The sequence below is a fragment of the Perognathus longimembris genome, chromosome 20 (genome assembly GCF_023159225.1).
Source record: "Perognathus longimembris pacificus isolate PPM17 chromosome 20, ASM2315922v1, whole genome shotgun sequence".
In the NCBI taxonomy this organism is placed as follows: Eukaryota; Metazoa; Chordata; class Mammalia; order Rodentia; family Heteromyidae; genus Perognathus; species Perognathus longimembris.
Genome location: NC_063180.1, coordinates 19,479,461 through 19,503,142, shown reverse-complemented (window position 1 = coordinate 19,503,142; position 23,682 = coordinate 19,479,461). Strand labels below are relative to the sequence as shown.

At 53.5% G+C, this 23,682-nt stretch overlaps 2 protein-coding genes across 10 annotated transcripts in view; both read right to left on the bottom strand.

The window, feature by feature from the left end:
- The window catches only part of Akt2 (AKT serine/threonine kinase 2), a 29,861-nt gene extending 19,893 nt beyond the window's left edge, over positions 1–9,968 (bottom strand). Inside the window, exon 1 of one of the 2 annotated variants that reach the window (XM_048330022.1) lies at positions 9,796–9,968. The gene's annotated coding sequence lies outside the window, so the exon portion shown is untranslated. Of the gene's footprint in view, positions 1–4,478; positions 4,613–9,795 lie in introns of those variants that run through there. The other variant, XM_048330024.1, reaches the window with a different exon arrangement.
- Positions 9,969–15,754: 5,786 nt separating this feature from the next.
- Positions 15,755–23,682, bottom strand: part of C20H19orf47 (chromosome 20 C19orf47 homolog) — an 18,795-nt gene continuing 10,867 nt past the window's right edge. For 6 of the 8 annotated variants that reach the window (XM_048330030.1, XM_048330026.1, XM_048330027.1 and 3 more), the window contains 5 exons: positions 23,415–23,496; positions 21,610–21,747; positions 18,798–18,947; positions 18,094–18,164; positions 15,755–16,886 (listed from right to left, as the gene is read on the bottom strand). In XM_048330030.1, coding sequence (XP_048185987.1) covers positions 16,389–16,886; positions 18,094–18,164; positions 18,798–18,947; positions 21,610–21,747; positions 23,415–23,496 — 939 coding nt within the window. In that variant the 3' untranslated portion in view covers positions 15,755–16,388. The remainder of the gene's footprint in view (positions 16,887–18,093; positions 18,165–18,797; positions 18,948–21,609; positions 21,748–23,414; positions 23,497–23,682) is intronic. The other 2 variants (XM_048330033.1, XM_048330032.1) reach the window with 1 other exon arrangement.

Below are 23,682 nucleotides of genomic sequence, written 5' to 3'. Positions count from 1 at the left end.
ACAACAACAACAAAAAAGAATCCAAGTGTGGGAGTTCAGAGGACACAAGAGTCCAACTAGGGCAGGAGGCCTGCCTTGCCGTCCCCTTGCTCAGAGGCCTGTGTGTCTGTGGTGAGGTGATGGCACAGCCCAAAGGACATGGGCTTCAATCCAAGGGGCACCTGAGCGCCTGTCCCTGCAGGGCTGTGGTGGTGTGGAGCAAGTCAGGAAGGCTCTGGGCCCCGTGCACTGCCCAGGATGTGTTTCAAAAGCTGCTGAGTCGGGGGGCGGGGGGGATCTGAATGAACAGCTCAAACTCTCAGTAAGAAATCGCTTTAGAGTGTGAGAACATTTGTTTTTGTTCTTTATTTTATTTTTTGGTGGTGGTGGTTGTAGGGCTTGAACTCAGGGCCTGGATGCTGTCCCTGAGCTCTTCAGCTCAAGGCTATGCTCTACCACTTTGAGCCACAGCTCTATTTCTGGTTTTCTGGTGGTTCGTTGGAGATAAGTCTTATGGACTTGCCTGCCCAGCCTGGCTTTGAACGGATCCCCAGATCTCAGCATTCTGAATAGCTAGGATTCCAGGCATGAGCTACGGGCTTGAAGATTCAACATTTTATTTCCACCCATCTGGCTCCCAGGGCAGCCTGGACCTCCTTCAGAAGCCACCTCGAGGCTCCAGACCTCCCAAAGCTCAGTATACTCATCTGTAAAAGGGGGCCTCTGAGTTCTGCCATGTAGGGGCTGTGGGGCCTCAAGGAATCCTAGGGTTGTATCTGTACCCCTCCTCAAGTCCTGGATGCTGTGAGAGCCAAACCATCCCACTTTCTGGCCCACTGGCCTTCCAGGTTGGATGCCCCTCACTCCTGCTTCCCAAGGGAGCGGACAGGCCACAGGACCGTGGCACGCTCTGCTCCCATGTCTCCTTACTGAGCCACCATCTGCTCATGGCCTTGCCCTGCCCTGCTGTGGAACAGGGAGGACTGCGACCCCTACTTCCCCGCTGGGATGGTCAGAGTGAGTACTTAGTAAAACTACACGGATCGCATAGAAATGGCTCAAACTCAGCCTGGCTCCATCGCTGGACTTGCTGAGTTTTCCCTCACCCCCTAGCTGACTGGGGTTCCGTGGGGAGCAGACAGGACCTCTGCCCTCTGACTCTCATCCAGGCTCTGAGGAAGACTTGCTCGAAGCTTTCACTGCCACTCACCACCCTGTAAACTGGCTCTCAATCTCAGGACATTTTGGCAAAACTGACGAATTGTCTCCTGTGGCAAAGCCAGCCTGTGCCACGGCCGCCTGACACCTTCTCACCCACTCGTGGCCAGCAGCAAGTGTCTTCTGTGGGGCAAAGCCATGCCAGCTGAGAACCAGTGTCCGGCCAGAAGTGACCTCCATGCTGGCCACTACAAAGCAGTGACAGTGCAAATGTCACGTGCACAGCAAGGGGTGAGGTGGGCGCTTTGTCTAGACAGGAAGTGCAGGGTGTGGCCAGGACCCCATGCAGTGTGGTGCAGACCCTGGCACTTGGGTATCCCAACCCTGGCTCTGCTGCTCACGGTGGGTCCCAGGGCACATCGCCTCACCTGGATGGTGAGACGAAAGAGTACAGTCCTCCCAGAGGACTGGCCAAGCTTTCCACTGAAGTCCTCCCCAAAGCTGGACACAGCAACAGCCTGGCACACGTCAGGTTAAATCACCCTCTCCTCAGTGGGTGGAGACACTATGTATTTCTGAACATGTGAAGTTTTACCTATTCCGCCTCCTTGGTGAGAAGGTGGCGTTCTAGATGCCTCTCTCCGTCACCATGCTCCTCGCCTGCCCCATCTGTCTGCTGGAGCAGGTAGGATTGAGGGCGAGATGGAGGCGTGGGCAGGCTGCGAAAGAAACTGGGACAAGAATAAGTTCCAGAACAGACTTTCCTGTCTTCTCTACCATGTCCCCCAACACCTTCCCCCTCATGCTGCCTGTCCAAGGCCTTATGGCTCCCTCAAAAACTGCATCCGATATTCCAGTCTTCCTGTTGTGGGCTACACACATGGATAGCCCCAGCCCTAGCCAGAAAGATCCTCTCAGCCCAGCTCTGACACTACCAACAAGCCTCTCCCAGATGCCCATGGGACATGTCCAAGGGCCTTATGGATACTGCAGGGCCCGCTTGCCTTGGTCCTTTCTCCACTCTGCAGCCTCAGGGGTCTGCTGGCCTCAACAAACCCAATTTCCCTTCTGCCAGTCCCTTGGAAGACTGCTTTTCCCGACCCCAGGGCCTCTGCACATGTTCAGCATGTTCCCTAGCCAGCACGCTATTCACCCATCTTCACTTGCCCACTCCTCATTTCCTCAGAGAAGCCTTGCCTTGACTGTCCCTTTCCCACGTGGTCAGATCCCTCCCTGGCTACCCCACCATTATCTGAACAATGTGGCTTCCCTGGACCAGGAACTTCACAAAGTACTGCAATGGTCCCCACTGTGTTCTCAGCACCCCTAGCACAGGGCAGGTGACAACCAGAACACAGCCCTTGTGCCGAGTTCCCAGAGAGATGCAAAGAGGCAGCAAAACGGAGAAGCAGACTCCACTGCATACCCCGGACCGGCCAGCTCTAGGGAACCATGTCTCCAAAGCAGAACCTGGCCTGCCTCCTGCCCTGGTTGCTTCTCTCTGGCTCCTATTTCAGGGCCACCCCCATGGCTCCTCACCCCAGCCCAGCTCCCACTGCCTCTGCTCCAGCCCCAGAGCCAAGGCAGCAGGGCTCTCCCCAGGTGCCCTGTCCTGGGCAGCCCTCACTCTGTCCTTTCTGGCCCACTGCTCCTTCATCAGGAGCTTCCCCAAGCCCAGCTAGCCATCCCACTGTCCCTTCCTCGCCATCCTTGCAGGCAAATGCTACTTCTCTGCTCCTCAGGCAGGGTACTGGCACCCAAAATGACACAGCCATGGGGGCTCCAAATGGAAATCAGAAATGACCAAAAACCAGACAAGGGCCGGCTCCGGTGGCCATTGGGAACTGGGGACTCTGGCTGCCAGCAGCCTCCCACACTCAGCTCTCCCCTGCCTCTAGGAAAGGATGGCCAAGGCCAAGGCCGCGCCCATATTAGGGATGGGCTGGAAGCAGCCACACCCACCTCCCCCAGCAGCCAAATGGAGGCTTTTCCAGGACACGGGGGAAATGCCTGCAGCCAGCTCTGTCTAGGAGAATTCATTACACGCATGGCTATGACCCCATAACTGCAGCCAGTGTCAGTCAGAAGAGGGGCCCAAGAGGATTCACAACCCCAAGAAGTGCCACAGCCTCCCCGTGCCTGTTTTCTCACCTGGCAAATGGGGACAAACAGTTGTACCCAACTCCCAGGGTGCAGAGCAGGGCCCAACTGGGGGCTGAGCACAGAGTTTCTCCCAAGAAGAAGAGAATCGAGACCAAGATGTGTGGTTCCAGCCTGTGATCTCAGCACTGGGTAGGCAGAGGCAGGAGGAGCACCAGTATTAATCCAGTTTGGGCTATACTGCAAGAGCTTGAACACACACACACACACACACCGGGACCCAGTGGCTCACACCTGGAATTCTACCTGCTCAGAAGGCTGAGATCTGAGGATTGTGGTACACACACACACACACACACACACACACACACACACACACACACCGGGACCCAGTGGCTCACACCTGGAATTCTACCTGCTCAGAAGGCTGAGATCTGAGGATTGTGGTACACACACACACACACACACACACACACACACACACCGGGACCCAGTGGCTCACACCTGGAATTCTACCTGCTCAGAAGGCTGAGATCTGAGGACTGTGGTTCAAAGTCAGCCCAGGCAGGAAAGTTTGTGAGACTCATCTCTAATGAACCAGCAAAAAAGCCAGATATGGAGCTATGGTTCAAGTGGTAGAGTGTCAGCTTTGAGCAAAAAAGCTCAGGGACAGCAGCTGGGCTCCAGTTCAAGCCCCAGGACTGGACCAAATAAAAGTAAAAAGAATAACCTAAACATGCTATATAGCATGTTCTGAGTCTCAGTTCCCCATTTATACAGAGGTCTTTAGAGGACCTTTACAGCAGCAGCTCAGTGCAGAGCCCACCTGGACAGGTACCCCACAACTGGGGTCCCCACATTCCCAATGCTCCAACCAGGAACTCACCCTGCCAACCACATACAGGCTGCCCCTTGAGCCCTCCACCCCAGCTGGCTCCCCTGCCCGCCCACTTTGGAGGCCAGGCTCTCTAACCCCCTCCCCCACAACCCTGCTCAACATTCTGTGCCCAGGAGAAATGGGGCTCCATGGCACCTGTGGGGTGCCAGAAGGGCTGTCCACTATCAGCCATGGGCCTGGGTGACTAGGCAGGCCAGGCCGGGTGAGGGCAGGCCAGCAACTGTCTGCCCCCGAGTAGCCTGGGAGCAGGCTGGGAGGAGACCCGGCAGTGGCAGCTGCTACAGTCAGCTCAGAAAGGGCCTTGAGGTGGCAAACCAAGGAAGGCTGGGATTTCTGGCCTCACCCTTAGGAACAACGTCTGTGGACAAGCTCTTCGCCAGGGTGGCTGGGCAGGAAGAATTTCGACAAGGACCTCTGCCACGAAGGCTCCTCAGCGGGCCGGCACTGTAGTCCTGCTCAGCTCACCCACAGCACTCCAGTCCTGCTGTGGGTGCCGAGTTGGCAGCAGGTCCTGCCTCAGGGGGACAAGCCCTGATCCCACCCCAGGCCCCACCCACGATTGCTCCCTCCCTCCCTCCTCCCGGCCCTGCTCCCAGGCCCGCTGCTCCCCCAGCTGGGCCTCTTACTGCTTGGCTGGCTGTCCAGAAGAGCCCGCCACAGAACCACCCCACCATGCAGCCCAGAGGCCTGGTGGCTGCCGGCCTTCCGCCCAGAGCTCTGGGAGGCTGGAGGCCTAGGGAGGGGTGACCGTGGTTCTCCATAGTCCAAGATCAAAGGGCAGGAGGCAGCCCTTGACATCTATCTAGCCTGGAGGATTTCTGGAGCTCCCAAGTTTGCAGAGAGGGCTAAACTTTCAGGATGGCTCCCCAGACCAGACTGAGCCTAGGAGAAATGAACACCAGGCCCCCTGCTCACTGTGCTTACTGGGAGGTGAGACCCAGCATTGGTCTCAGAGGCTGTCACCAACCCACAAGTGACAACTGAAGCCAGTTCCTTCAAGCCCACGGAGTCTTCACCTAGACCTGCCTAGAATAATCTTCCATTTCCCTCAGGCTGTGTCCACACGTTACCTCCCCAGAGAGGCCTCCCTGATCGCCCAGACTAGACGCCCATTATCATGACATCAACCCTCAACATGATGTGCAGTCCTTTCTGGAAGTCCCCAGGACTTACTCCTTCCACCGTAGAGCAGCCGTGGGGCAGCCGCTATCTATCAGTGGGACTGCAGTTCTTCCCTGTGCTTGTCATCAGTGCGGTGGGCTGGGTTTGGGTGGGATGAACAGCAAAATTAGCTCAACTAAGCCCCCCACCCCTGCCTTTCTCCCTAAGGACAACAGCCCCCTGCCCACCCCACTCTGGGGAACAGTGTGAAAACCAACCCAGAGGGAGGGAGGCCTCGGAGCCTCTGCCCAGCGATTTAACTTGAGGGAGAAATGGAAGGCATTTGAAATTTCCAGCCCAGCAGGGTCACATCCAGAGCCCCAGGGGCTGGGAATGTGGCTTAGCGGTAGAGTGCTTGCCTAGCATACATGAAGCCCTGGGTTCGATTCTTCAGTACCACATACACAGAAAAAGCTGAAAGTGTTGCTGTGGCTCAAGTGGTAGAGTAGCTAGCCTTGAGCAAAAGAAGCTCAGGGACAGTGCCCAGGCCCTGAGTTCAAGCCCCAGGACCCAAAACAAAACAAAACAAAACAGAACCCCAAAACAAAAACATCCAGAGCCACTAAGAAAAGCCAAGACCCTTCAGGGACAAGTCATGTGAAATCTGCCGGTCCAAACTCCTCCCTATTTGACAAGGTTGTGGGGAGGCCCAGGCTCCGAGGCTCCTGCTTGTTCTGCCCCACCACACACCAGCTCATGCAGTGAGCCTGTGCCCTTGCTCCCACATGACTGCCTGCGTACCTTGCCCATCAGGATCAATACACACAGCCCCCACTTGCTCTGAATTCCCTGCCAGGCACCCACCCACTCCTTGCCCCCTCACCTGCTTCACCTCCCTGCTCTCCCTCAGCTCTGCGAGGGGACACTTGGGTTTACCCCATATGTCCAGCACTTGATCTAACACCCAGCATCCAATAGGTATGGTTATGAGCTTCAGTGACTTCAGGACCAAACCCACATTTCACCCAAGGGCCTCCATGCCCACTCTCCTTCTGGCTACTCCAGGAGCTATGACAGGTGTGCCACTGCCAGGCACTAGTAGCTCACACCTATCATCCCTAGCTACTCAGGAGGCTGAGATCTGAGGATCATGGCTCAAAGCCAGCCCAGGCAGGAGAGCCTGAGAGACTCTTGACTCCACTGAACTATCAAAAAAGCCAGAAATGAAGAGCACTAGCTTTGAGCAAAAGAAGCTCAGGGACAGCACCTGGGCCCTGCTTTCAAGCCCCAGGACTAGAGGGAGAAAAGGGGGAATGTTATTGGTCAAGACATATTGTGCTTATAAACTTATTGAATGGTGAGTCCCTTGCACAACTTCTTAAAGATAATTAAGAAGAGGAAGTGGCACTTTAGGCTCCTGCAGCAGGCTCTGATTTTTGTCTTCTACAAAGGCTTCTTTGCCACAGCCAGTCCACCTAGGCTTCCTGGTCACCCATGAGTGGGAACAGCCAGCACTCCCATGATGTGGGCACTGAAGGCCACACAAGCAGCAGGTGCTCAGAGTCATTTTAGCACAACTCCTCAGGAATATGGAAACCCAGACATCAAATGCCTGGATCCTGGCTGGACAGAGCTGGCGCTGGGGATGCCTGAGAGAACCAAGGGTGGGAAGTGGGCAAGACAGGGTGGCAGGCCCAAGAAATGGAGACTTCAGGGCTTCTTATGGATTAATTCACTCACTCCTACAACTGTAGAGGCCAAAGTCTTTCTGAGACCAAGGGAAAAGCACCAAAATATATCACCACCCTGTCTGTAACACAGCTTGGTCCATGATGTCTATGTCATCCCACAGCCTGCACACCCCCTCCCCATGGCCTTCCCATTGCCCTTCCCACCCCTACTCCCCTCCCAGCACAACTGTAACCCCAATGACTCAGGACAGGATCAAGAGGATCACGGTCTGGGGCTGTCCCTGGGCAAAAATGCAAGACCATACCTGGGTAACAAAATAAAAATTAAAAAGTTGGGGACATGGTAGAACTCGGGTGTTAAAGCACCTGCTCAGTAAGCACAAAGCTCTCTCAACTTGGAAGAGACATCAAGTTTCTCAGCAAGCATAAGTGCTAGATTAGCCACTGACAGGGCAGAAAACATTCAGTATCTTCAGGTTCAGGATGAGGGAAGAAGTGACCAGGGCAGAGGTCAAGGGGACCGGTGGCACCAGGCCTGAGACCTGGTAAACAAAGATAGTATGACACCAAGACTTAACGAGCTTGAGTTCAAACCTCAGCCTGGCTTCCAGGCTGGTCTGATAAGACAGGGAAGAAGGTAACTCCTCCAGGCCTCAATTTCTGACTGGGGGGGCGGCGGGGCGGGGAAGAAAAGAAAAAGAAACAAATTGTGGATAAAGCTACAAGCCCAGAGCCAGGTACAGAGTGTTCACTCCCAAATAAAACTACTGTCTTAGCTCAGTGCCTACGTTTCCTTATATGTAAAATGGGTATCACACTCTGACGTCACTCACAAGTCTCTGTAGACAGAACTCCATGTATGTTTTGAGGCTTAAGTCATGTGTGAAGAAGCCTGCACGTGCCTAACATGGGACAAATGCCTAATAAACACTTGCTAGCCAATAACTCTGGAAATGTGCCTCAGTTTCCTCTCCTAGGATACTGGGCAAGTTCTCCAGTGAGGTGAGGGAACCTGAACAGTGTCTAGCCCACAGGAGGCACTCAGGTAAGATCAGCCATCACTATCAATTCTTGTTTTTTTATTGATGCTGTTGACTCCATTAGGCCAACCAGCTGATAGGTAGAGCGCACACTGCTTCAAAAGACCCGGGGACCTATCTCTCCAGGAATCGTAATCCCCAGATGTCAGCGTGAGGCTTTGGGGACAGTGTGCCCCCTTGACCTCATTCCCATCCCCATGGGCTGGGTCAATCAGGGACTACAGTAAGTCCTCCGGGAAAACCAGACTCAGGGCGAAGGTTACAGGGTAAGCCAAGGTAACAAGCTGGAAGGGAACAGGGGCACTGGTCACACACTTTTCGGGTTGGTAGCTCCAAGCAGCCGCCCAGAAACCACATGAGAAACCACTTTTGGGGGATCTGACTGGCTCGAGTCATTCAGAGAAGCCTTCCATCTTGGGCTGGGGCTGGGATGGAGGGGAAGCTCTCTCCTGGGCTCTGGGGACCACACCGAGTTAAACAGCTGGGAAAAGTGACCAGCCTCACAGAGAACAGGCCAACTGTTATCACTTAACAGTTGAGTGTAAACATGAAGGGCCGCTGGGCTGGTAACCCAAGACACACACAGCCCAGATGCTGAGGATGGAGGGGCCTGTGGTGGTCTCGGCCGGTGCCTGGCCCCCTTCACACCCACTGCCCACCTAGACTGGAAGCAGATCCATCTCCAACTGCTTTCTCTGGAAGGAGTGGACAATGTTGACAAGCAGCCCAATTGCAAGCCTGATTAAGTACTCCAGCCCTAGGCCTCTTGCTGAACCCCAAGAGGTCTCCAAATGAGAGAAATGGGACCTCAGAACGTCAGCCGGCTTGCCCTGAGGGAGAGCTGTCCCTCCAAACACTCTTTCCTTCCTGTCAAGTCTAAACAAGCAAAGGGGTATGGGGATACAACGCTCCTCAAATCCAAGCTCCATCCCTTCCCCGCCTTCCTAACAGGGAGCCTAAAGCCCACACAACTTTCAGCGACTTCTAAGACCTCTCTCTCCGCCTCCCGGAAGGAAGAGATGTCGAAGGATGACATCCACTGCCAAAAGGATATCCCACACCTCCAAGTCAATAATCGGAGAGGGTTCCGGAGCCCCGGGCGGCCCAGGCACCACCCAAATGAAGGGTGAGCTCCGTGTAAACGCCCACCCCAGCACACGAAATCACAGGAAACAGAAGTGCCCCACACCACACCACTCGGCATCACAGAGCCCCCAAGTACATCCCGAACGCCCATGCGTGCCGGTCCTGACCTCCCCACCCGCCAGCGCCCCGTCCCACGGCGACGGAAAAAAAAACCCGCGCCCCTCCCCGCCGAGCGCGGCGCCGGGTCCTGGGGATGCCCACCTCCGGTGCCTTGTTGGTACAATCCAGACGGCCCCCCGCACGGCCGCCCGTGGAATAGGCCACGCTCCAGAAATTCCCCCCATCCCTCTAAAAAACACTGTGGGAACCACACGGTGCGCCCCCGTAGAGGCTCAGTGCTCGCATACCAGGCACGAGATCCCCCCGCACACCCCCAGCCCGCCCACGTTACTGGGGTCGGTGTCCCTAGACCCTCACATACTAGGTGCTCCCCTCCCCGGCCGTCCGATGGTACGGCCCGCCGCCCCCGCCTCCGCCCCCGGCCTCTACGGGCTAGTCCCACCGCCCCCGCGCAGCCACCCCCATTCAGTTCCGGAAAGGGGGGGGGGGGGAAAGGCTCGGGGACTGTGGTCCCCTGCCGGCGGGCACCGGTGGTACGGCCCAGCGCGGCACCGCGGGGGGCCCGGACGCGACCATCGCGGGGGAGGGGGAGACGCTGAGGGACCCGCGCTGGCGCACTCACCTGTCACCGGCGGCCGCCCAGCCTCTCCGGCGGGGCTCTACCCCCGCCCATCGCCACGCAGCGCTGGCTCCGGCTCTTGGCGTTTCCTGGTGACTGCAGCGGGCCGGCAGTGAAAGCGGCGACGCCTCCTCCGAGCCAGACCCAACGGCTCGCGCGGCACGGCCCCCCCCGCCCCCTCCCCCCAGTCCCCGCTCACTGCCCCTTCCCAAGGAAATACCGCCTCCCGCCACGAACAGGAACTGACGTACAGAGAGCGAGGGCCGGGCCCGTAGAGCATCAATGCGCAGGCGCAGGGATATGAAGGAGGCGGGCTCCCAGTAGGGCGCATGCGTGGAAGACGAAATGTTAATTTGCGTGGGGAACCTCGCTCAGGCGCGGGACTGAAAGGGGAGCATTGCGCAGGCGCAATAGAATTCCGGCGCAGACGCAGTAGGACTCCATGCCGTAAACTTTCGGGAGGCCTGGGGCTGTGATTATTTCCCAGCAGTCCTTGGTTCCTATTTACGTACGCTTTGATCTTGTTTTACTCAGCTCTCATTGGTGCTTTGGCTTCCGCCTCTCTTAAAGAGCCAGAGCAGGAGTTGGAAAAGGCCCCTTTTTGTGTGTGTGTGTGCGCGCGCGCGGATCCTGGGGCTTGAACTCGGGGCTTGGGCACTCGGTGCTTTTTTACTTAAGACTAGCACTCTACCTCTTGAGTCACAGCTCAGCTTCCAGCTTTTCGGTGGTTAATTGGAGATAGGCGTCTCACACGGACTTTCCTGCACAGGCTGGCATTGAACCGTGATCTTTACATCTCAGCCGATTTAGCAGCTCGGATGACAGGTGTGAGCCACCAGTGCCCGGCTGGGAGAGGTTTCTTCTTCGGTGTGTCGGCCCGGCATAAGCTTGGGCTCTGAAGCTGCACTATTCCCAGATTTGAATTTCATCCTTGCGGATGACCATGAACCCACTTTCTGAGTGTACGTATTTGCAAAATAGAACCAACCTGAACTGTGTCTTAGAAACAGAACGGCGTTTTATCAAAACAACAGTCTACGAGTCCAAAAGGTGAATGCCAAAAGAATCTTGAGCTACGTTGACCCACAAATGCTTTAATTGCCCTCGCAGCCGGGCTACTCAGGAGTCTGAGATCTGAGGATCACAGTTAGTAGTTTGCCTGGCTAGGAAAGTCCGTGAGACTTAACTCCAATGAACCAACCACCAGAAAACCAGAAGTGGCGCTGTGACTCAAAGCGCTAGAGTGCTAGCCTTGAGCAAAAGGGCTCAGGGACAGCGCCCAGGCCCTGAGTTCAAGACCCACGACTGACACCCCCCCCCCAAAAAAAAAATTTGCCCTCACGAGCTTTGGAAGCCTGAAGGGCATGGAGAATACTAGTAATCCCAGCACTTGAAAAGCGGAGACAGGGTTGTGAATTCAAGCCAGCCTGGGCCATGTAGTGAGACCCTGTCCCCAAAAAAATCAAAATAAAGGAAAAAAATCTGACTCATGTATTGGCTAGGGTTCTAGACAACTGTGGAGCATCTGGCTCCTGGTCTCTATCTCTTACAGATTGGGAGGCTATTGCTAGCTTCTAAACTCGGGTTGCAATATGCTAGGAAACTTGGCAAATACATACTGGGGAGAAAAATGTTTTTTTGTTTTTGTTTTTTTGCCAGTCCTGGGCCTTGGACTCAGGGCCTGAGCACTGTCCCTGGCTTCTTTGATTGCTCAAGGCTAGCACTCTGTCACTTGAGCCACAGCGCCACTTCTGGTCATTTTCTATATATGTGGTGCTGGGGAATCGAACCCAGGGCTTCATGTATATGAGGCAAGCACTCTTGCCACTAGGCCATATTCCCAGCCCGAGAAAAATGTTTTTTAAGAGTTGAATCCTGCTGGGTGCGGGTGGCTCACACCTGTAATCCTAGCTACTCAGGAGGCTGAGAAGTGAGGATCATGATTTGAAGACAGCCTGGGCAGAAAACATCCCTGTGAGACTCATCTCCAGGGAACTTCCAGGAAACCAGAAATGAAGCTGTGGCTCAGTGGTAGAGCGCTTGGCCTTGCATGTGAAAATTCAGGGACAGAGCCCAGGCCCTGAGTTCGAGCCTCCTGACTGACAAAAAAAAAAAAAGAGTTGAATCCTCAATCTACCTGTCTCTTGAGTTCTTGGCAAGTCCTGCTCAAATATGGGTCTTAGTTTTCCCAAAAATAAGCTATTCAGGGCTGGGGATATGGCCTAGTGGCAAGAGTGCCTGCCTCGGATACACGAGGCCCTAGGTTCGATTCCCCAGCACCACATATACAGAAAACGGCCAGAATCGGCGCTGTGGCTCAAGTGGCAGAGTGCTAGCCTTGAGCAGGAAGAAGCCAGGGACGGTGCTCAGGCCCTGAGTCCAAGGCCCAGGACTGGCAAAAATAAATAAATAAATAAATAAGCTATTCAATGCTGAAAACAGTCCTTAATACACTGTCCTATATTAATACTTAATGCTCAACTCTATTCCTAACTTATAGTCTTCCCACATCAGACAGTATTAATAACTCTGCCCAGTGTCAACTTTCACATCCTTGGCCATTTTCTACTATTACTGTCTGGTGACAAATCTGTTTCCCAGGGTACAGGGGCCCTTTGAGGAAGGAGACCAGGACTCAGTCATCACTGTGTATCCAGCACTGCTCCACAAAGATCCTATAGAGTGTGGGAATTGTTGAGGTATATTTAAGCATTACCCCCTTTGAAGCAGGGCAAAAAATTTAGCTAAACCTCATCTCCATCAACAACCCAGGCATTGTGGTTCACACTTGTTATCCAGCTACTGGGAAGGCTCCAGAAACCTCTCAGGTTATTTTACTTGAGGTTCTTTTCCTCCAAGGGAGGAGAGATACTTCTTAGGCTTCCTGGTAAGAAGGGGAAGGGTATGGAGGTCGGAGCTGAAGAACAGTACCCCCAGGGTTGCTTGTTCAGATTTGAGGGGAAGGAATATCTGGAAGAAAAGCTCTCTCCTTCAGGGAAAGATAGCTGAGACTTCAAGCTCCCATTTCTAGTGTTTGGAGATCTCCTGGAGTTCAGCAAGAGACTGAGGCTAGAGTAATTAAACTTGTGATTGAACTGTTTTTCAACATCGCCCACTCTTACCAGAAAAGCAGTTAAAGAGATCTGTCCCTGTCCAAAGCAACTTTTAACAAGGTTGTGAACACAGACCCTGTACTGTGAGGGATACATAAAGGTAGGGCATTCTTTTATTTTGTTCAGTCCTTTGTTAGTAGACAAGTTCAGGCCTGGAATAAAGATCAGATATGGACAGAGTTTTAGCCTTATAAGAAACCACATTCTTAAAACATAGTGTCCATATCATTAAGAAAAAAATTGAGATACTTGTATCACAATTTTACAGCTACCTAATGGGGCAAGGTCTTAACTCTATTCATGATCCTGCCACAAGATGGCGCCTCGTGAACTGGCCATTCCAGCTGGAACTCAGCTGTCTTGAAGCTTCATTTTCTGAGCGATTTGGGGGATATTTTTTTGCTGTTATATTAACACTCATGGTACAAAAGCAAGCTTTTAGATGGCACCTTAATGCCACAAATGACTCAGGTTTAAGGACACCAGCCCATAATCCCAGCACTCAAGAATGGGAGACTAGAAGACAGTGAGTTCAAGGTCAGCCTGTGCTACATAGTAAGACTCCAAAATTAAAACAAAAACAAGAAAAACATGTGATTTTGAATTGGATTTTCAGTGGTGGTGAGGCGAGTAACAACCAGGAACAATTAGGACAACTGAAATTAATTGCAACATGAGTTGTAGACTGTTTCCATTTTAAATTTCCAGTTTTTCTTCAATTCCAAATGGTTGTACAAGGAGTTTGCAATTTAACATGTCCATTCGGGTGCCCAATGCTTCCTTTTTGTTTGTTTGTTATCTGCAGTGCTTAGAGATCAAATCCAGGGCCTCGTGCATACTAGAGGCAAGTATTCTATAATTGGGGTATAAGCCCAATTTGTACCCCCTTTTCTTTTTGTGCCAGTCCTGCAGCTTGAACTCATGGCTTGAACTCATGTCCCTGAACTTTTTGCTCAAGGCTACTGCTCTACCACTTGAGCCACAACTTTGCTTCTAGATTGTGTGTGTCTCACGGACTTTCCTGCCTGGGCTAGCATTGAATTGAGATCCTTCGATCTCAGCCTCCTGAGTAGCTCCGATTATAGGTTATTTGCCCAGGGCTGCTCAGAGTGCAGTTTCCCCATGTTCCACCTCCCAAATAGCTTGATTTACAGGGATGGGTTATGATGCCCAGCCCCCAGTTTCTTGATTTTGATAGTTGCACTGTGCTTATTAAAGAGATGCTCTTGTCCTTAGGGCTGCACACTAAACTACTCTAAAAAGGGGGCATGAAGCTCTCCAAGTGAAATCAGAGATGTGTCAAAAAAAATTACACATAAGCAGGATGGATAGATGTGTGTCTCCTGAAAGGGGGAAGCAGAGGATTAAGTATATGGTGGAACAAGTTGTAAACAAGTAGCAAGCTCAGTAAAGGGCACATCGTTTCTCTGGTGTTGCTCTTCCCACTTTTCTAAGGTTGCCTTCACTTTAAAATTAAGTTACAAAAAAAATGTTTTTTTGTATTCTGATTTTCTTTTTCCTGACAGTTCTGGGGCTTGAACTCTAGGACTGTATGCTGTCTCTAAGCTTTTTTGCTTAGGGCCAGTGCTCTACCACTCGAGCCATGGCGCCACTTTCAGTTCATGGTCAGTCTCATGGACTTTTTTGCGTACAGTGGCTTTGAACTGAAATCCTCAGATCTCAGGCTCCTGAGTAACTAGGATTGTAGGCATGAACCACCAACACTTAGCCTGATTTATTTACCTACTTATTTATTTATTGGTGCCTGTGCTGGGGTTTGAACTCAGGGCCTGGGCTCTGTCCCTGAGCTTCCTTTGCTCAAGTCTAGCATTTTACCACTTGAACCACAGCACCACTTCCAGCTTTTTCTGAGTAGCTTATTGGATATAAGAGTTTCACACACTTCCCTGGCCAGACTGGCGTTGACTCTCAGTCCTCAGATCTCAACCTACTAAGTAGCTAGGATTATAGGCATGAGCCACCAATGCCCAGCCTGATTTTTTTTTTGAGGTAGTTGGATTTGAACTTAAAGTCTTAAGCTTTTCAGGCAAGTGCTCTACCACTTAAGACATGTCTCCAGGCTTTTAGACTTAGTTATTTTTCAAATAGGATTCCTTGCTTATGCCTAGGCCAGTCAGGACTGTAATCCTGCAGGCATGCACCACCACACCCAGCTTTTATTGGTTGAGACGGGAATTCTCAAACACTGGACATAGAGCTGTCCTAGGCCATTAGGGCTTTTTGTCCACCAGCCTAGCCTGAAAAGACCTGAAGGCAGGCCTGTCCTTGTTGGCCAGCCTTCTTCATGCTCCTTTGTCAGGGCCTTTGTTCCCAGACCTCTCTGGGCATGTTCTGGACTTTGCAGAACTGCTTGTGTCACTTCCTCTGAACCTTCTCCCACCTCACCCCTGCAGTGCCCTAGCCAGCTTCTCTGGACCACATCATCATGGCCACCCTTTCCCTTGCTAAAGAGGCCAGAGTTCCACAGGGGGGACCTGGCCCGCCTTGCCTTGCCCACTGTGGTAGCTACGATAGGCCTGGCACAGAGGAGGGGCTGCTGAGAGCAAGGAACGAGAATGGACAAATCGGTGCTCACAAATGGAGCCCAGTTAGAAAGGACACAACAGGCAGAGTGACAGAAACAGGTGTGGGGGGGTGGCAGAGTGACAGCTCTGGTTGTAGGGGGAGGAGGTGGTATAACGGAATGGTGAGGGGCCCATGTATGCAGGAACTTGGCTTTGGGAATCAAGCCCTCCTTGGCCAGTGGTACCCCCCCCACAACCCCAGCACTGTGTTGGTATGAAAACCTGACCTGCCTCTCGCCCCCAAGGAGGGGAGGGAAACAGATGGGAAGTCACGAAAAAATATATTAAAACCGCCATTGTCTTCTCTCTCCGATCAGCCTCCCCTGTTGATGCCCCCTTGCCCAGCAGTCCCTGGCAGGACTTTTGAGAGAGGAAAACATGCCCAGGTCCCCCATGGCAGCCCAGGGACAGCTAAGAGTCTCGACAGGCTCAACGCCAGCGTCGGCGTGGGGGTCGCTGAGAGGCCGGAGGTGCTGGAGGGTCGGGCAGGACGCAGCGGAGAGTCGGGCCTTGCCACCAGGACAGAAAACAGAAGAGAAATGAAAGAGTGAAGAGGGAGAGGGAAGCTACAGCAGCTGGGAGGGGACACAAGAGGACCTTAGGGTAAGGTCCCCGGGGGCAGGGATTGGGGACAGGGAGTTTGGAGCAGCTGAGAGGGGAGAGTGCTGGGGATTAGTAGAAAAGCGGGGTCTTGCCAAGGCCAAGGGGGAAGGCAGAGGGCAGGAGGGAGGAGCCATCCCAGAGCAGGCAAGGCCCAGCCACAGGGACCATCCCAGAGCAGAGGGCTCAGCCCAGCGCGGACACTCAACAGCCATGTTGTCCACAATCAGCAAGGAGGATTTGGTCAGAGACAGGACTGGAGGGACCGGGGAGCCCGCCCCCCTGCCCCCCACATGGGCTAGAAGGCCCTGTGGCCCAGTCTTTTGAACACGCTCACAGTGCCCGTGTGGTCCATCTGGGCACCAAGGCCCTCGCTGGAATTGCTTCCCCGGGGCCCCACTGGAGTCCTCTTAATGGTGACCTTCACCTTGGCTGAGGACTTACTCTTGGTGCTGGTGACCTGGCTGTCCTGGGCCTCGGGCACCGGGGCGGCCTTGCCCAGTCTGTGGATGATGCTGACTTTGGCCAGGGACTCCGACTTCTTCTCAAGCCCGGGGGGTGAGGAGAGTGCCAGGCGCCGCAGCGTTGGGGCGGTGGGCACTGTGGCCTTGGAGCTTGTGGCCTTGGCTTTGACCGTCAGGGCTGGCTGGGGACTGGCCTTCACTGGGCCCCGCCCCAGCTTCTTCAGGACCCCAGCGTACTGCAAGACAGAGCTGCTGCTGTCATTGTCACTGTCCCAGGCCAGATCGTCATCCATCTCTGGGGTGGCCCCCAGGCGGCTGAAAACTCCTGTGGGCTGAGGTCAGAGAGGCCCAAGTCACTCAACTTGCCACCTCCTCTTCCACGCAGGGAAGCCATGGGTAACAACTGAGACAGTGGTGAGGGCCATGACAGGGGACCAAGGGAGCTGGCCTGGCAGCTTGAAAGGCTCCCTGACAAAGGACCCAGCTAGGCTGAGCTCTGAGGGCCAGATGAAGTGGCTCCATGCGGGCATGGGGGAGGAGGGTGGCCACGTGGAGGGAAGAAGTGGCCAGGTCTGCAGGACAGCACAGAGACAAATATCCCTTTGGTCACCTGCTGAGCCTGACTCTGTACCCCGTTCTACACTGGGCAGGCCAGGGACCTAGAGGTGGTCAGGACAGCCTTATCCTGCCTTCATGGGCTCATGGTCCAGTGTGGAGACAGGCATGGCCCTAGACACAGCACCAGTGATTCTGTCAGACAGCAGTACTTTCAGCAAGGAGTGGGGACAGAGAGCTGAGGCAGGAGATGAGGAAGAAAGAGATGACTCTGCTCCGCTGGGAGCAGAGGCCCTCCAGGGAAATCAGACTTAATGAGCACTCACTGCTCACTAGGCCACAGCCCATCGCCTTAATGCTTCCCCATGGCTGCCATGACACTGTGGGAGGTGGGACATAGGTAGGGTGTGCACTGGTGACTGGGAGAAAGGAAATGCTCTGTAGGGTCCCTCAAAGGTGAAGGCTAAGGTTGCACTTACCATCCCCAAGACACCCCCTCATATGCACCTCCCTGATTTGAGTAAACAGGCAAAATGGCTTAAGTGACCTGGTCACTCAGGCAGCCAGGGGCTCCGGGCCCCAGCGAGAAGTGTGGATTTCATGGCAGGCACAGAAAAGCCTCGGCTCTCTGCGGGGGAGGACAGCTGTCCTGTGCAGCAGGCGCTGCTGCAGTGGTGGCAGCTGTAGGGACTGATCAGGAGGCCACAGCCCCATCCAGATGGGGAAGATGGTGGAGGAGCTGGACATGGAGTCCTCTAACTCAGTGACTGGCGTAGGGAAGGTGGGCACTCTGAGATAAACCCCAGGAAAGGGGTAGCTTCAGGGAGAGAGGCACTGGAAGGAAATACGGCGGTGATCAGCTAGCCAGGAAAGCCACCAGAGCAACGGAGAGAAGCAGGGCTGGCCAGTGGGGGAGATGGGCCGGGCAGGTGCAGAGCAAGGGCAGAGATGTCCGGGGCAGTCGCCTCTCCAGGCCCCACTCACCTTATTCCCTGTGGTCGTGTCTGCCTTGGTCTCCGCACCAAGGCGGTCAAACACGGACGTTCTATGGAGACCTGGGAAAAGAATACAACTATCAGGGAGCACTGGGAGCCCCTCTTGGGTCACAGCTTGGGTTCCTCTTGGCACTGACACCAGTAACCTTAGCCACAGCAGGGATGGTCAGGCTTTGTCTCCTCACTGGCAAATGTCAATTGTGGCAAAGATCAACTCAAATTAATACTGAAAATTCCTAATACCTTAGTACAAGTTCATGAAATGGGCATGGGGGTTCTTAGTCCCACTTCTTTCTTTCATGTTGGGGTCACAGCCTCTGAGGCTCTGATCATGAGTCCTTTCCCTAAGTAAAGCACAAATCTCCCTGGGCACTGGTGGCTCATTCCTGTGATCCTAACTACCCTGCAGGCTGAGACCTGGAAGACAGTTCAAAAACTCACCCAGGTAATAAAGCCCACGAAATGCCATGTCTGCTTAACCAGCAAAAAGCCAGAGGTGTGACTCAGAGGGTAGAGAGCCAGCAGTGAACAAGTGTGAGGCCCTGAGTTTAAGCCCCAGAACTGGCACAAAAATGAAAGCCATCCTGGACTCCATGCCCCATCCTCAGGAACGAGGGGCGGAAGAGCCACCTGCACTGCCAGCCAGTGCATCCCAGGCATGCGCACAGTGCTGTGTGCGCCCCTGGCCAGTACCTTTGGCAGCCTGCTGCTGCTCCAGGATCTTGCGGGTGCGGGGGGTGGTGCCCTTGGGCATGTTGATGATGTACTTCCCCTCCATCTCTGCGGTGACCCGGCGCCTCTTGGCAGGAACAGCCAGGCTCTCCTCCTCCCTGCGGGCCAGAGCTGCAGTGGGGACACAGACAGGGTCAGTACCCACTGGGATAGGCCGATCTCCTGGCACTGGCAGAGGGCACACCACGGCCTTTTATCGCCACGTGTGGCTGACTGGAACTCCTTATCCTACTGCCTGGCATAGCCAGCACCTCCCAGGCCTGGGATGAGGTCGCAGGAAGCGCTGGGGACCCCAGGCTCTCTGCAGCCCACCAGGGTCCAGCCTAATCTCTTTAAACTGGGAACCCACTGGATGGTGGGAAGGTTCCAGAACGCCATAGGTACCACTTTCCTCTCTCTCTCTCTCCCTCCCTCTTTCTCTCTTTCAAATGCTCACTTTTAAACAAGGAATCAAGTAGAATAATTTCCATTTGGGTATGAAAAAGTAAATTACAAGGGCTGGGATGTAATTCAGTGGCAAAACACTTGCCTGTTAGGCACTTGTTAAGTGCAAAGTGTTAGGTCAATCCCTCGTACCAGGAAAAAAAAGAAAAAAAAAAAGACTATCCAAAGTAAAAAAGTAAATTATAAATTATGTGTTTTTCTTTAATAGACCCCCTACTCCAGCCTACCTTACAGATGCCAGGCAGAAGGGTGCCTTTTTTTTTGGGGGGGGGGGGCCGGCCCAGCCCTGGGGCTTGGACTCAGGGCCTGAGCACTGTCCCTGGCTTCTTTTTGCTCAAGGCTAGCACTCTGCCACTTAAGCCACAGCGCCACTTCTGGCTGTTTTCTGTATATGTGGTGCTGGGGAATTGAACCCAGGGCTTCATGTATATGAGGCAAGCACTCTACCACTAGGCCAAATTCCCAGTCCGTGCCCTTTTCTTTGTAGTAGCAAGGGCATGCTTGTTTGTGAGTCCAATTTATCCTTGAACTGCTATCCCAGGCTGGCCTGGGGCATTTCATCCTCAAGAGCTAGGATTACAGATTTGTGCCACCATATCTGGTTTTACACTTCAATTAAACAAACAAAACAAGCTGGCCACAGTGGCTCACTCCTATAATCCTACTCAAGAGGAGACCTGGAGGGGGCTGGGGGTATAGCCTAGTGGCAAGAGTGCCTGCCTCGGATACACGAGGCCCTAGGTTCGATTCCCCAGCACCACATATACAGAAAACGGCCAGAAGCGGCGCTGTGGCTCAAGTGGCGGAGTGCTAGCCTTGAGCGGGAAGAAGCCAGGGACAGTGCTCAGGCCCTGAGTCCAAGGCCCAGGACTGGCAAAAAAAAAAAAAAAAAGAGGAGACCTGGAGGACTACAGGTGGAAAACGCCCAGGGCAGAAAACTCATTGTAATTTCATCTCCAATTAAGTAGAAAAATAGCAAACTGGGGGCATGATTCAAGTGGCAGAATGCCAGTTATAAGCAAGGAAGCTGAGTAAGAGGCTCTGAGTTCAAACCCAGGTATTGGTACACACACAAATTCCAGAATGGGTGTCAGTGACTCACCCCTATAATCCTACTCAGGAGGCTGAGATCTGATGATCACAGTTCAAAGCCAATCCAGCAGGAAAGTCTGTGAGACTCTTATTTTTTTTTTTTTTTCAGTCATAGGGCTTAATAAACTCAGGGCCTGGGAGCTGTCCCCGAGCCCTTTTGCTCAAGGCTAGTGCTTTGAGCCACATTGCTACTGCCAGTTTCCTGGTGGTTAAGTGAAGCTAAGATTCTCACAGTCCTTCTTGCCTGAGCTGGCCTTGAACAGTGATCCTCAGATCTCAGCCTCCTGAGCAGCTAAGATTACAGGCCTGGCCTTCTATGAGACTCTTATCTTTAATTGACCACCAAAAATCCAGAAGTGGAGCTGTGGCTCAAGAGGTAGAGAACCAGCCTTGAGTAAAGCTAAGGAGCAGTGCCCAGGCCCTGAGTTCAATAGTACTGCACCAAGAAAAAAAGAATTCCTTCAAAAGTGTTAAGGGATGAAAGGACCAGTCCCTCCCAGATGACCACTGCTTCAATGCCCTAGGAACTAATTAAACTTCCTAGTTCTTGGCACTCTAATAAAAGGCCAGAAGGGGTAGGGCTCTCTCAGACTTGCAGGTGATGACAGCAGATGACGTGGTATGAGTGGACTGGGCATCAGAAAGAGGAAGCCCTCCATCAGGTCTGTTTCTACATATGCCACAGGCCATCATGATGAGTCTGACAAAGACAGCCAGAATATGCTGGAGATAGGGGTGAAAGAGGCTCCCAGCTTTTACATTGAGACACAGGCACAGGAACAAAGACCAGCCATGGAGAAATACAGGCAGGAGGAAGTTTCCAGGCAAAGACCCACATTGAAGAGGAGCAAGAGGAATGTGAGGCACACTGAGCCAGTGGCCAAGAGGAGGAGATGCTGGAGATGAGGGCTGGGGGCCCTGTGGGGAAGGTTTGGCCTCATTACGCGACTAAAAGGAACCCCTAGAGGGTCAGACACAGGTCTGCAAGGATCCCTCTGGCTGCTGGAAGGAGACAATGGATTCTTTACCTTTGACCCTGGGCATCAAGCACCAATGGGAACTGTGTCTTCCCGAAACCACGAAGACGAGGCTCTCAGGGCGGAGGTGATGGCTAAATTCACAGAGATGATTCATGCCCATGAACTCCACACACGTAGGACATGGAGAGCACGACCCCTACCTCAAACACCTTCTCCATCTACATTCCCTAGCTGCTCCCCACAGCCCGCCTCCTCACCCGCTGCCTTGGCACTCTTGGCTGCCATCTTGTTGGATACAGTGACGGAGATCTTGGAGGTGCTGGTGTCTGGCCGCCTGGAGGGAGTGCCGGGCGGGGAGTCTCGGTTCAGGCTGTTGGTGATCATTCTGGAGGCAGCTGTGAAGAAGGAAGGGGAGGCTCTGATTAGTGTGCTCCCAGAGGAAGGACTGGAACCAATAACCTCAGCTCAGGGACAGAGACAGTAAGCAGGAGTCTGGAAAGCCCTCCAGCTGTGTCACCATGGGGAAATCCTTGTCTGGGGTTCAGCTGTGGACATTGTGGAAATGGACCCTGCTTGGCTCAGCTCCCCAGCATCCATGCTTTTGGGTTGCTCTTGCCCACATGGATGGGGCTCAGCCATGTGACTTCCCTAGGCCATTAAAAAAGAGCAAATACTGGGGGCTGGGAATGTGGCCTAGTGGTAGAGTGCTTGCTTAGCATGCATGAAGCCCTGGGTTCGATTCCTCAGTACCACATAAACAGAAAAGGCCCGAAGTGGCGCCGTGGCTGAAGGTGGTAGAGTGCTAGCCTGGAGCAAAAGAAGCCATGGACAGTGCTCAGATCCTGAGTCTAAGTCCCAGGACTGGCAAAAAAAAAAAAAAAGTAATACTATGCAAGGGGCTTTGAGCACTGGGGCCTGCTGCCTTAGGAGACCACTGCTGTGGCACATACTGGGCTAGCCTGCTGCGCAACAAGTGGCCCTGGCCAAATCACCTCTGTTGGCCCAAATGACACAAAGTTACCCTGTGAACAGAGCCATCTTTGGTCACCCAACCGTAGTTCATGGGACCACTGGGACCCACTGGGCTGGCTCTGAGCCCACATGACCAGCCAACCCATAAAATCATGAGGAATAAATGTTTGTGTTTATAGCCACAATTTTGCCAGGCATAGTGGTAAGCCAGCAACTTAGGAGTCTGAGGCAGGAGGGTCATTTGAGGCTAAGAGTTCAAGACTAGCCTGGGCTACATAGTGAGATACCCAAGCTCAAAAATTGATTTTAAAAAAGGCCAGGTGCTGGGCTGGGGATATGGCCTAGTGGCAAGAGCGCTTGCCTCGTATACATGAGGCTCTGGGTTCGATTCCTCAGCACCACATATACAGAAAATGGCCAGAAGTGGCGCTGTGGCTCAAGTGGCAGAGTGCTAGCCTTGAGTGGGAAGAAGCCAGGGACAGTGCTCAGGCCCTGAGTCCAAGGCCCAGGACTGGCAAAAAAAAAAAAAAAGGCCAGGTGCTAGTGACTCATACCTATAATTCTAGCTATTCAGGAGGCTGAGATATGAGATGAGGATAGAGGTTTAAAGTCAGCCTGAGCAAGGAAGTCCATGAGACTCTTATCTTCAATGAACCATAAAAAAAAGTCAGGCTGGGATGCATGAAGCCCTGGGTTTGATACTTCAGCACCACATAAACAGAAAAAGCCAGAAGTGGCGCTATGGCTCAAGTAGTAAAGTGCTAGCCTTGAGCAAGAAGCCAGGGACAGTGCCCAGGCCCTGAGTTCAAGCCCCAGAACAACAAACACACAGACTGGGGGCATGGCTCAAATGCCAGAGTGCTTGCCAAAGCCCTGAGTTGAATCTTTAGTATAGAGAGAAAAAGAGAGAGACAGACAGACAGATGACAGACAATGGCCACCTGCTGCCCAGCTTACTGTCTCCCCTAGGAAGGAGGGCCTCAGGTGGCTTTGTTTCTACCAGTGCAAACCACAGGAGGATAGAAGCAGAAGTGCTTTCCCTGTCCCTGCCAGGGCCATGAAAGAGGGGGTCTGGACAGACGACACTCACCGCTAGAGGCAGCACGGCGAAGCTCGCCTGAGACTGGGCTGGAGTTGCAGGGCACTGACTCGGTGGCAGCTTTGCACACGTCCTGTGAAAAATAGGAACAGGGTCAGCCAGAGCAAGACTTGGAGGGTCAGAACCCCAGCTTCAGACAAGAAGCACTGACGTTTTGGTTTTGGTTTTGGAGAGGGGGTCTCACTGAGTAGCCCAGCCCAGCCTCAAACTTGCTATGCAGCCTGGCTGGCCTCCACCTCCTGAGGGCAGGGATTACAGG